Source organism: Diorhabda sublineata, chromosome 5 (genome assembly GCF_026230105.1).
Source record: "Diorhabda sublineata isolate icDioSubl1.1 chromosome 5, icDioSubl1.1, whole genome shotgun sequence".
Classification (NCBI taxonomy): domain Eukaryota; kingdom Metazoa; phylum Arthropoda; class Insecta; order Coleoptera; family Chrysomelidae; genus Diorhabda; species Diorhabda sublineata.
The window spans coordinates 14,591,900-14,604,976 of record NC_079478.1 but is presented as its reverse complement, the minus strand read 5'-3'; the positions used below and the strand labels follow the sequence as shown (position 1 = coordinate 14,604,976).

Here is a 13,077-nt window from a genome sequence, read left to right as displayed (position 1 = left end):
CGAATTTGAGTAAGCTTTTTTTCTTGTTTCTCTAACTAGACGTTTCGAAAAACGTGCGGACTCCACATTGATTTTTCGCCGCCTTGTCGCGAGTGGAATGCAAAAAATTATGACTCAATGTTTATCGAAAATTTTTCTTTAGATTCGAGGTTGAGAAGGTTCTTCCAAATTTAATTAAAAACAAACTTCATATGCGGATTCAGGACCTCGAAAACATGTGTATCCATCAATATTAGCCTTCAGTATGAATCTGGTTACTACTATGCTTTTTTGAGGGTGGTTGGCCACTCGCCTATATAGAATGGGGAATAAGACGGGGAAACAAAAACAGTCAAATATATAAATAAATTCGCATATATTAATATTATTTTTTATATATATAAAAATCTCATAAAAATATTTGATTTAGTCAACATATAATCACATACAAATTTTTATTAACGATGAAAGAATTAAACTTTATTTTGATATTTTTTGAAAATTCTCGCATTCTTTTTGACATTTTTGACAGCTCATCATCGAATTACTGAAAATAAAAAAAATTAAATGTTGAAATCGTTTCTAAAAAGCAGTGACTCGAAGTGCAATTTGATTTTGAAATAGTTATATACGTAACCAGGTATGAAAAGAGCGATACCTATTGATAAACAAGCGTAATTTTTGCCAAAACGAGTGTCAGCGGCAAATTATACAAGTTGAACAATAGTTGAACAATTCAAATCAAATTAATCCGAAAATGGTGCACAGTATAGAATTTTATCAAGAGTGCCATTTTGGTGTAAAATTAAATGTTTTCAAGTTCACTTGCAATTTTACTCAATAAAACTAATGTTGAATAAGTAATGTCCAATACTACTTGATACGAACCGTGTAACTAGTGCCCTTATGAGAGTCAGTCATCTTTTTAATTCCTTATTTCTTAGACCTTTTATTTAGGTGTATATTTTTAAATCGTCTTGATTTTAGGTCTCTTCTGTTATAAAATTATATAAATATGAGGGCCTTTTTTTTCAACCTACCGACGGTATGCGACGGCGAGGCTCTCGCAATACACACTCTGCTATTGTTGACATTCAGGCAGCAGTCGGCGTTGTGTTACAACCACATCAACATGTCCTTCACTATTGATGCTCCCGCCAAGTGTGATTCGTTTCCTACAGACTGAAGGCCATAGTACTGCAGAAAGCCATCGGAGAATGAGTCGTTTGTAAAGGGAAAACTTTATGAGTGATGGTGTTGTTCGTGAATGGTGTCAAAAGTTTAAAGATGGTCGTAATGTTGAAGGTGGCCAAGGACGCAAATATGTCATTTCAGATTACCTGGTTCAACGTTGACAGTATGGTTAAATAAAACCGCAGATTCACCATTACTGCTTTGTCTACAGAATTTCTAGAAGTTTCAAGGTCTGTTTTGTAATCTATTGTTACTAAACTGTTAGGCTACATTGGCGAAAACTTTCTTTGAAGAGGGTATTGAAAAGCTTGTCCACTGATATGATAAATGTCTCAATCTCTTCGTCGATTATGTCGAAAGGTAACCGTAAGGGTGCCAATCTTTTGGTGATAAAATTATTGTTTTATATGAACTTGTCTTTTATTCATAGCCATATTAATTATTCCCCAGACGATGAATACATAAGTATTCGAAAATCGGAAAATATATAAGTTGGTCCACTTTGATGTTTCATTGCCACGTTCCCAATAAGATATCTCTCATACTATAGCTGGCAAAGCAAAGACTTCGTTACAATTCATATATATATATATATATATATATATATATATATATATATATATATATATATATATATAAGTACAATTTTATAATATCATTATCTATGTTAAACAAATATGACAGTTATTAATTCATATAATGAAAAAATCTATACATAAAAAATTCGGTGCTATTAAAAATAATAAACATTCCATTTGTGCTGATTGGTGCAAACCAATTGTGTCTGAAAACATTGCAAATCTGACATATTCACTAATGATACTAAGAACAGACAATAATAAACAAATCTTTTATTTTTAACAATCTGTAAAACAGTTGTAGACAATTGAACATTTTCTATTCATATACACAATACTATAAAAACTGGCACCAATTTACGACACGTAGTTAATAATACAGGACATTAGTAAAAATTTTGTACAAATACATATCAACCATCCTATTTTTATATTTTTCAATCTATTTTGGTTCGACCTGTTGATAATACCAATAAAAACAAATGGCTAAATATCTGGGTTTAAAACTGTACATCAATCTTAGATGAAAAAAAAATACTTATGTATTGGTAGACAGGTAGGTACTCATAGCTTTTCTCTGAGAACAAATGATTTGAAACTGTTTTGATAGAATGTCCTATAACTATAAGTTTATTAAAAAAAAGCAATTCTAGATGCCTAGAAACGCCTTAAACCCTAATATTGCAGCGCCCGTCCGCTTCGTTTCGCTCGTGTCACATGATTGTTTTCGAAGCTTCGTTGCGACGGAAGAGGCAGAAACAAATGAATCACTAGTCACTGGAAATCTGTTTGTTTTACACGTGATTTTTGCTCAATGTTGAAAAATGTTTTCTCGCCGAAGCTATACGGAAGAAAAAAGTTAGAATGAAGAATATGGTTCATCACTACATAAAAGATGTTCCAGAAATTGACGACTGTGGAAAGTTGAAGAAGAAACAGAGAAACGAAAAATTGGTAACGATTTCGAAACAACGGCCCTGTATATATATATATATATATATATATATATATATATATATATATATATATATATATATATATATATATTTAAAGGGTACAAAAAAGTTGGGAGCCACTGAATTAGTGTCCATTAGGTAAATATGATAGTTGTTGAACATAAGTTAATGGTATTCTTATGAGATGGTTCATCACTAGGATACAATTGATTAAATATAAAGGATATTCTTAGTCCTTTTTCATTTAATTAAAAGATATTTAATTGAAGACATCATATCTTGATCTCTTTTGAATTCCTCTCCTATCCATGAGATTTTTGTTTGTGTTGAAATTCTATGTGGAATGCAACACGAGCGTGTTGACCTTAAAGTTTTAAGTAAATAATTTTCTAATATAAAAGAAATTATTTTCATTTTTCACTAATATCTGAAGTAATGAGTAATATTGAATTAAAGAAGGGATTTCGAAATGATATCGTACCTGATTAGTTTTCTTAAATTGTCATTTTCAGTCACTAGGGAATGTAACTTCATTTCTAAGGAATCAATAGAAGTATCTTTCTCACGAATTTGTTGTTTGAGTTCACTAATAGTATCTTCTAAGGCTTCGAATATTGCCTGAAAAAAACGACTATGTAAGAGAGTTGGCATGTTTTAACAAAATAATACAGAATTTGAAAAGCAGACCAAAAGTAAACATTTGTCCTAACTTTTTAGCACACTCACCTCTCTAACCGAATCAATATAAGTTTTCATTTTTTTATTCCCATATTTTTTTCATAAATCCGCCGTAAAAACGAAGATTTAAGAAAAAATTCATCGAAATCGGATGATTGTTCGATTTTCTAGAGCCAAATTGTTTAAAACACAAAAGAAAACAGTTTTAAACAAAAAGAACATGTTTATTGTTTCTTTTTCCAGGAAAAACACATTTTACCTACCTAACTTCAAGTTATTATTGTATTCGTTAAGATTTATCGTACACTGACCGCTCATAATGGGAACCAACGTTAAGCAAATCCAAGTGTCTCTCAGACAATTGAAGTTCAATTAACGTATCAAATTACTGACTTCTATTTTATATTGATGTGAATATAACGACCACAAATATAATTATTTATAACTTTTGTGTAAAATACGATTTTGGTACTACTATTGGGCAGCAATTTGGTACAAAGTAATTTATAATCATTAATTTTCTTGTTTGACTGAATTAAACATTATTTAAACTCGTTTTTTTGCAAATAATTTTAAACTGGTTAAAACACAAAAAAGCAGTTTTTAAGAGAAAAATATGTTTCTTGTTGTTTTTTTTTATGAAAAACATGTTTTTTTCCAACCCTGCAATAGAATAATTAAAGAATTATCAATTTTACTTCATACTTAGACAATATATATTGTTATAAGATAAATTAATATTTTAGCAGTTGGCAATTTTCCAAGAAAAGTATCAATTTTTAGTCACCATTTTTTTTTAAACTATGCAAGTCCCCTACAGATTGTATGACATAGAATTTGTATGTGATGCCAAGTGACAGCTGGTTACTGATGAATCAGTGTACCTCAATGACCCACAATGTTTTCATAAAATGAATCCATGGTCTTTAAAATAAAATGTTGCCAAGTATTTAGTGATAAAAATGTTAATTATCTAAATACTTACTTTGGTTTCTTCACTAGTTTCAGAGTATACAGGAGGTTCATTTAAACAAAAAAAGTCTTGAATTTCTTGTGATCCAATCAGTTCAGGTACATTTAAAATAGCATTCACTAAAGTTTGTAAGCCATTTACTCTTTCTTCTAAAAAAATGGGATCGAAATTATTCTTCAGCCATCTTTTTCTAGGTAAATGTTGTACTATATCCTGGTATCTGTTTTTTAGCCTGTTGCACAAACGGACGAAGTCTGTATAACGCCGGAAGACATACCAGAAACCACCCGTCAATTTATTCTCAACTTTCAACTTGTAGACCTTAAAAATGGTAACCAGGTGTGTAATATATAAAAAAGGTAGAACATTATAGATTTAAATGTTAGAATGAAATACGTATAAACAGCCTCTCTTCGCACGCTTACAAGGGCATATTTTATCTACATGTTCAATCTATGATAAGTTCACATCAACTACATATGTCGACTATGTGAATTAAATTTAAATGTAATATAATATCTATACCATTTAAAATATTTGAATGTATTTATTGTGTTGATATTGCAAACCTTGAAACAAACTAAAATATTTCTTTATAAAGGATGTTTCTAAATTCAGGAAGTGATTGCTCGTATAAAATTAAGATGAGTCAAGGAGGACCCCAACATTGGCCTCCTCGATTTTCAGAGATAAATCCTTGTGATTTCTGTTTATGGGGTTACCTTGAATCATTATTCTACATGACATCCATTGTTGATATCAACGATTTCAAGAATCGTATTCAAATAGCGTGTGGCACCAAAAGAAATATACATCAAATCTTTGAACGATGGCACATAGGATATGTTCATATATTTTGGCTCGAGGTTGTTATTCCTAGCATTTATTATGAATCGTATTACATTTCAAATCTTTACTGTTTTCTACTCATTTTATTAAAAAAAAACATAAATTATGGTTTTTATTTTTTTCACTGCAGCTATTGGTTTTGGGAAAAAAGTTAAGAATAAAAAATATTTTAGAATAAGACAAGGATTTTAAATTATAATTTTATAGCAAATGGTTCTTTTCGATGGGGAAGAGTCTGGATCACACTTTTGAAGGCATTGCTGGGCTTGTACAGTAGTTTTTTTTTTCATCAAGAAGCAATGATAAATTAACATACGAAATTGTTTTGAAACCTTTGTTTTGAAAATCACAAATGTAGCTTCACTTTAACGGATGCCACTTTTTTCTGACTTATCGAAATGTCATGAACTTTTACACATAGTCTTTTGAAAGTTGGTGCTTCATAAACATCATATGGATTTGATAATGGCAGCGCCATCTGTATGTCAGTCACACGACTTATTGAGTGATGTAATATTTAAGTCTTTGAAATAAATAACTACCACTAGAGGGTTGTAAAAAGAATTAAAGTTTTCCGTGGATATATTTGCGAGATCTTTTGATAAGTGTTCCAGTGTTTAACTCTTGGGTGCATTTACAGAAATATTCTGATTATTTAATTTTTAGGGATCGACGGGTTTTAGCTATCACTTTCTTAGAATTGATTAAATTACGGTTTTATTAATATTTGGACTGCGATTGCGCATTTGTAAGTCATCATTTATAATTTAAAGATCTTCATGAAATTCTAAATAGTAAAACTAAGTTGATTTATTGCAGAGGTCCTAATTTTGACTATATAGATCAGCCATAAGGATGAATTTCTTATGTTTTATTTTATTTAGAAGTTAATTGAACATTCTGAAAGGAAATGGAATAGGTGATGAAAAACAAATCTCATAGTTTTTCAAATATAGGTATATATTTAAAGGAACAACGATTTAGTGATCAAAAATTTTGCAGGGAATCAAGTTATTTATGAGAGTGGCTACTTCTTCTAGCCATCGTATTGATCATTTCCAAACCGACTAAGTTTTTAATTTGGGCAGATTCTCCTGCTTTTGTTTAGATAAGTTGGGTCAGTTGAGACAATTTTGAACTTTATGCGTGTATTAAAAAGAAACTGTTCAAGCTAAATCATCCAAATCAACGTCATATTTTGGGTCTGTTACTATACTATGATACCCTCTACATAAAAAATCAGAAATATAATTTCTTCTTTTGGTGTCTCAAGTCACTTCCACAGGGGCAGTGACTTGAGACACAGACTAAATTGTGTTGAAACTCAAGTATGTCAATCGTGTTTCTGACTTGAAACATCAAAAATCATTTTTAAAAAATATATCCAGCAATTTGAATAATTTTGAATAGTGTCTTTAAATATTTAAATAATACTGGTTTATTATGTAACAAAAGTACAGAACTTTTGAAAAAAGATAAACAAAAAACATTTTTTGTCAACCTCTCAGTAGGTAGATATAAAAAACTAAATAAAAAAGAAACTTTCCAAGGCACTAAAAAAAATCTAACTACTAAAATTCTACTCAAAAAGTATATCTGGCACAATGAATAGATACAGGAACTAACTTTGACAATATTTTTGTTGCCTCTGTACAACATTACAACTGTAATGTCTTCAACCTCAGTAAAATAAATATATTTTTGTAATTTGCTGACTGGCGTATACAGCACGTGAACACAGAATTTGGATCTGTTATTTTTTTATTTTTCCTATAACCTTCTTGAGAATCTTTGGCTTGGTATGAAAATTCCAACAAAACAAAGTCTCCGGTCTTTTGTTCTGCTGAATTTGCCTCATCAACATCACTGTCAGAAGAATCTTAGTTAAATTCGAGATCTTCATTATGTGACGAATCATCAGAATCTTTGTAAGTCCTGACTCTTTTAGAAGTCTTTTTTTTTCTCTTTGAATGTTGATGATGCTGAGTATACATTCTGACTTAGATCGGGTAATTCTTCTTCAAAGTTTTCTTAGATTGTATCGCCAATATTAACATTTTCAATGCTTTTTCCTGGTTCTACTTGAATTTGTTTTCTTCTTGCAGTGGTGGAGTTCTCTTTAGAATAAAGGTGTTTAGACATATTTTGAAAGCATTATTAATCGTAATATGTTTTCAACTTCCATTGGTTCTTCTAAATTGGGTGGCATCTTTTTCAGCACTTTTTGTCTGTTTATTAGGTAAATTCCAGAGGCGCAAAACACCGATATTATGTTGTTTTATGTTCTATTATTCTCGTCCAATTTTTCTAAACATTGTTTCAATAATCTGGGAAATCTATCTTTTGGCACTACACCTCTATTTTTTAACTTCCAATTTAAAACCGTTGTGGTGTTTGGTCAGGAACAGTAATAATAAATATATCTTCACATACAAAAATCACTGGGCGTTTATTACGTTAACATAGTACTTACGGCTAAGCCTTCTGACACTAAATGCACTTTTCTATAATATACGTAAAACCGACCTAATTTACTAAGTCGACGAACTACCATGTCGAGAAATCATGTTTCGATTAATACTCTCTCTTCCATATGAAGTGTCAGCAATATATATGTGTTTTCATTGCTATTATCTACTCGACAAGGCTGGTATTGTTTACCTCTAATGAAAGTGAACATGATCTGTATTTGTTTCTAAACATATACTGTTTTTAAATTCCTTTGAGTAATTTTAATAATTTAAAACATAATTCTTGTTATGACCTTTTCGAGTCACGTTAGTTCGTTTAATAATATCTAAATTATTTTATGAAATTGTTAAATTACTTATCAATTATGTAATTAATTAAAAATATATATAATCAGATATGGATTCAGTACACCGTATCTCTCCAAACTCCTTTTAAAGTACTAAAATAAGCCTCATCTAATAGTTAATATATGTGTGTGCTATTGGGGGCAGTAAGATCAATTTTATCTTATATTCTTTGCATAATTCTATAACAGAGTATGAAGTATGACTGGCTAAATTACAAGTGAGAGGTGCATTCATACTATTGAAACATTAATCCATGACAATATGGAAGGCTTCTTATAAATTATTATCACGTATCTTTCACGTTAACTACTCAAAAGTTACTTAAATAAATATTCTTTAAACCAAATATTTAATATACCGTGCATTTACTAAATTTTATTCTAAACTCAGTTTAAAAATAAATCAAACAGGCCATATACACCGAATATACCAGTTCTCGTTCGATCACTGCAGTAAATAACATTGAAATATTTGAAAATGATGATCAATAGATCCAAATATAGTTTTGGAACAATAAAAATTCTAGATATGTTCCATTCATTAATTGCCATGTTCATTTGCATAAGTCTATCTTAGTTTTTCATTACTAACAGCCTAGATTTAAGCTCTCGACATGAAATATGGCAAAAATAACTGTCTTACTGTTCAATAGTTCTTTCTGATATCAGGAAGTGAAGTAAGTTAATGAAAACATCAATCAAAAGTTAGAAAATAATGTTACATTTTAAATAAATCAAAAGTATTACCAGAAACAACTTAATGGTCTACTTGGAATTTTAACTGGACTGGACATTTACCTATATTATGTTACACTCTGTTGATTTCATTTAATTTAATTATATTCAGTAACTGCAAAATTCTTACAGTTATATTTATGTTTGTTTGTCATATGTATATACATTCATGGATTTGCTGTTAATTATTAAATTATTTATTTAATTCAAGTCTTTAGAGACGTATTTTACTTTGAAAGGATTATATATTAGTATTAGTATATTAGCATTAGTAATAAACCCTGGAGCAGAAACTCTGCGACACAGCGATGCTGTAGCAGATTCTAGAGGCAGTCTATGGACTGTTTTCTATCTTGAAAATATATGAATTAAAAATAATGATAAAATTTCACTTTCCTCGTGCAAAAGTACAAAAAAAACATAAGAAATAATAATTGCATGATGTTGGAGATCTTTCATTAGTGGTGATATGACAAAAAGAACAACAGCAAATGATGAAACTAACACATCATTCAATAAGTCGTGTGTTTAACTAAAAAAAAAACACTTTTTGTTTGGTTAGTTAGATTTTATCTATCAATGTAATCTCCTTCAAGAGCAATACAATTGATTGCTTCTTCAGTTGAGTTGAATTTCTTACTGGAGAGCATTTTTTTTGAGATCAGCGAATAGCCAGTAGCCACTGGAAGCCAGATCTGGTCTATACTGTGGATGAGGAAGTAATTCGAAGTGTAATTCACTCAATTTAACCATCTTTGCCATTGACTTGAGAATCGACGCATTGTCTTGGTGAAACAATGGCTTTTTCTTCAACATATTATCCAAAAATTCTATGTAGTATTTACTATTGATTGTCTCTCCTTTTTGGAGTAGATGGACAATATTCCATGTACATCCCAAAATACTGAAGCCATAACCTTGCCAGCTGACTCTTGTGCCTTTAGACGCTTTGGACATGATTCACTAGCTACAGTCCACTCAGATGATGATCTGGATTGAAGTGCTGGATCCATGTTTCATCCGTTTTCACATATCGGCGCAAAAATTCTGATTTATTAGGTGTAAACATGGCCAAACACTGCCCTGAATCAACAACACGTTGTTGTGTTTGATCGACTGTGAATAAACGCCGCACCCACTTTGAAAAATTTTTCTCATTTTCTCATGGTCAAAAGTTTATACAAAATGCACACAATGCCTTCTGATATCTGTACAGCCTCAACTATCACACGCAATTTCAATTTACAGTTAAATATACATATTTTGTGAAGAAATGGTTCTTTTCTATGGAGCAGAGTCCAGATAAAATTTTTGAAGACTTTGCTGAGCTTAAACAGTATTTTTTTTTTATCAAAAAGCAATATGATAAATTAACACACGAAATGGTTTTGAATCCATTCATATGAAAATAACAAAGGTAGCTTCACTTAAATAACTGTCACTTTTTTCTGACTAATCATAATGCCATAAAATTTTACACATAGTCTTTTGAAAGTTGGTACTTCATAAACATCATATGGATTTAACAATGCCAGCGCCATATGTGTATCAGTCACACGACTTATTGAGTGATGTATTAAGTAAGAGCATCTGACGTGACAGTATACATAATGCTTAAAGTCAGAAAATATTCAAAAGCAGCATTTATTGAAAAGTATGTTATTTCTTATCATAATCATTTCAAATATACTTTAGCATCATTAGTGATCTAGAGATGTATAACATTTAAAGATGTAGCCAAAATGTCAAATGACTCATCTGACATTTTAGCATGTTTTTAATAAGTATTTATTTATCATTTATGCGAATTCTGATCGTTTTTCAATATTATTTATTTATGTTCTTTCTACTCAGATTCTGTATGAAAACTAATTGACTTAATTAAATTATTAAATATTTGTAAGTTATCAGAAAATAAGTCTTTGTAGCCTTTTTTCTCATCATAATATTCAATAAAATTGTTCCTCTATTTGGATAAGTAATAGTTTTTTTTGGCATTTTCATACTAATTTGTTATTTTGTATCAATTAAGCTTGGTTTATGCAGCCAAAATTAAAACTGAATTAAAATTAAGGATAATTGTTGAAGGACTAAAACCTCCTGTTAAAACCAGTTCACTCATCTGTTTTGTTTTGACAACAATCACCACTATGGTTTCAAAGGCATTTTGTTTTCTCATTTTATTTTTGTAAGATGAGTCCTTTTTTTCATACATATGTGGAAAGCTTCTGACACTGTCTATCAGTGTACCATAGTCTAAAGGACATTGCTGACTTTTAGTCCATGCCTTTGCCTTTTTTTTATATCAGTTTTAAAAATAAAACACCCATATCAGCGCAATAATGCAGAACAATGATGTTGTAAACAAAACAATACCACCAACACAGACTGACCTGACCTCACATATTCTGTGCTCATAATGTCACAAAATTAAGGAATTAAACTAAGATGAAAGTTGGCAAACCCTTGGTATAATTGTAATTTGAATTTAGTGTTAATTTTCTACACAAACTACAAGAATCATTCAATTGTCTTTCAACTAGTAATTTAATTTGTTAGTTTAATGTTAATTTTTAATTTTGGCTGCATAAACCAAGTTTCAACATTGTAGACTAACAAAATTCTACTCTTGGAGTAATAAATATTTAATGCGCTTATAAACAAGTTTATAACTTATAACCATATTTTCAGATTATTTTATTTACTTGAGTAAGTATCCATCTAACCACAAATTAATGTTAATATGGAAAAGGTCTTGAAATATATTTAATATGAAAAATTATTCAATTCATTTCATTCAATCATTTTTATAATTATTAAAAATAACTAACTGCAGCTCCAGTTCATTCAGTCATTAAGACCAGATAAATTCAAAAATTATATTTTTAGTAATCAAAATATTCTCTACATACTGTAAATCTAGCTCTCTCTTCCATAATCTCATATCCAACAATAGGAATCTGAATATTACTTGAAATAATATGTCCATTGGGGATAGAAGTATCACCATTACCATTTTCCTCTTCGATTCTTGAATTTTGTAATGATAAAGTTATATTAGAAACATTAGATTGTGAATACTGAAAGTTTTTATATCTGTAAAATTAAAAAAAAAACCATTTTGTAAGTACTATTGACGATAAAAAAACTTTTTCCTAATAAAGCTGTTACCTGAGAGTTTCGGATAAATATTCTTCTGAATCGGTTGTAGTGTTTTCTTCTGTTTTTTCAGTTATATCATTATCCAATTTACTTATAGAAATTGTATGTTGTGGAGGAGATGAATCACCAGTTGAACTATCACACATTTTTGTAATAAAGTTAATCAACTTAACTACAATAATTACTGTATTTGTTAAAGACACATATTTACAATACGATTAAACTTTTAATTAGACAACTCAAATGTGATGTAATTAAATGAACCTAAAAAATTAATATATTAAAACTAAATAATTGTACCTAAATTAACTTTTAGTTAACTGTACTTAATAATTGAATGAATGTCACATAGTAATCGCTAACAATCAAAAAGTGCTTCGAAGCAACAAAGAACAAAACAAAAACTAATAAACTAAAAGGGGATTGAAGAAAAAGATTATTTTGATTTTTGACAACAGAGAAAAGGAGGTGGTTAAACTGGAACAGAGACAACACACTAAGGGTGCGTTCCACTAAGCGTTCACAGTGTCTGAAATACTCTTTTGGTCGTTCCACATGGCGACTACGATTGTTGTGGTCCCGGCGAAAACGACATTACGTCATAAGTAACACTCAATCAAAGCTCACAAGATCCTATGTCAAGGTAAGTTGAAGTGAATGTTGATAGAATTAGTGGACTTTTCAAAACTCAAAACGACAAAGATAACCAACAAAGAAATTTTATTATTTGATGTTTCTGAAATTGGACCAATCATTATAAAAATCACTGTTAAGACTTACAAATTGTGACTTAGCCTCTTACAGTTCTTGCTTTATTTTTTCTGCTTCCCCATTTGTGAATATTTACCTGAACGCTCAAACGCTCCATAATTCAATCCAATTGAGTCTAAAATTGTAATGCTCGAGACTTAGTAAAACAGGAAAGACCGTGATCAAGAGTACTTATTGGAATGCATTATAAATACTTAGCCGTATTCTGTCTTTGACCTACTCTTGTTGTCTGAGGTCCAATAATACGAGTGTAATTTAAGCCTCAAACGTCAGTTTAAGCCACAGATACCGTTTTTGATGTTTTATAGTTGGCATTTACCGACAAACTTCTATTTAAAAATTACCCACTGTCTTGGGGTAGTTTAAACTTAAGTTTAACATGAA

General features: G+C 30.1%; 1 protein-coding gene across 2 annotated transcripts; it reads right to left on the bottom strand.

Annotated features, from left to right (window-relative positions):
* Positions 1-338: 338 nt before the first annotated feature.
* On the bottom strand, positions 339-12,388 carry LOC130444648 (sorting nexin-16). 2 transcript variants are annotated; one of them, XM_056779900.1, is made up of 6 exons: positions 12,249-12,388; positions 11,932-12,186; positions 11,673-11,856; positions 4,371-4,679; positions 3,189-3,325; positions 339-526 (listed from the first exon to the last, which is right to left on the bottom strand). In XM_056779900.1, the coding sequence occupies exons 2-6, from the start codon at positions 12,066-12,068 to the stop codon at positions 460-462; spliced, it is 834 nt and encodes a 277-aa protein (XP_056635878.1). In that variant the 5' UTR covers positions 12,069-12,186; positions 12,249-12,388; the 3' UTR covers positions 339-459. The 2 variants fall into 2 exon arrangements, with proteins under 2 accessions (XP_056635878.1, XP_056635879.1); XM_056779901.1 differs by having other exon boundaries at positions 12,244-12,371.
* Positions 12,389-13,077: the final 689 nt, after the last annotated feature.

Coding starts and splice junctions, on each gene's coding strand:
- LOC130444648 (XM_056779900.1), bottom strand. CDS start 12,068: ATGTGTGATAGTTCAACTGGTGATTCATCTCCTCCACAACATACAATT. Junction 11,857..11,931: donor TATTTATCCGAAACTCTCAG/GTAACAGCTTTA, acceptor TTAATTTTACAG/ATATAAAAACTTTCAGTATT. Junction 527..3,188: donor AATTTAAGAAAACTAATCAG/GTACGATATCAT, acceptor TTTTATTTTCAG/TAATTCGATGATGAGCTGTC.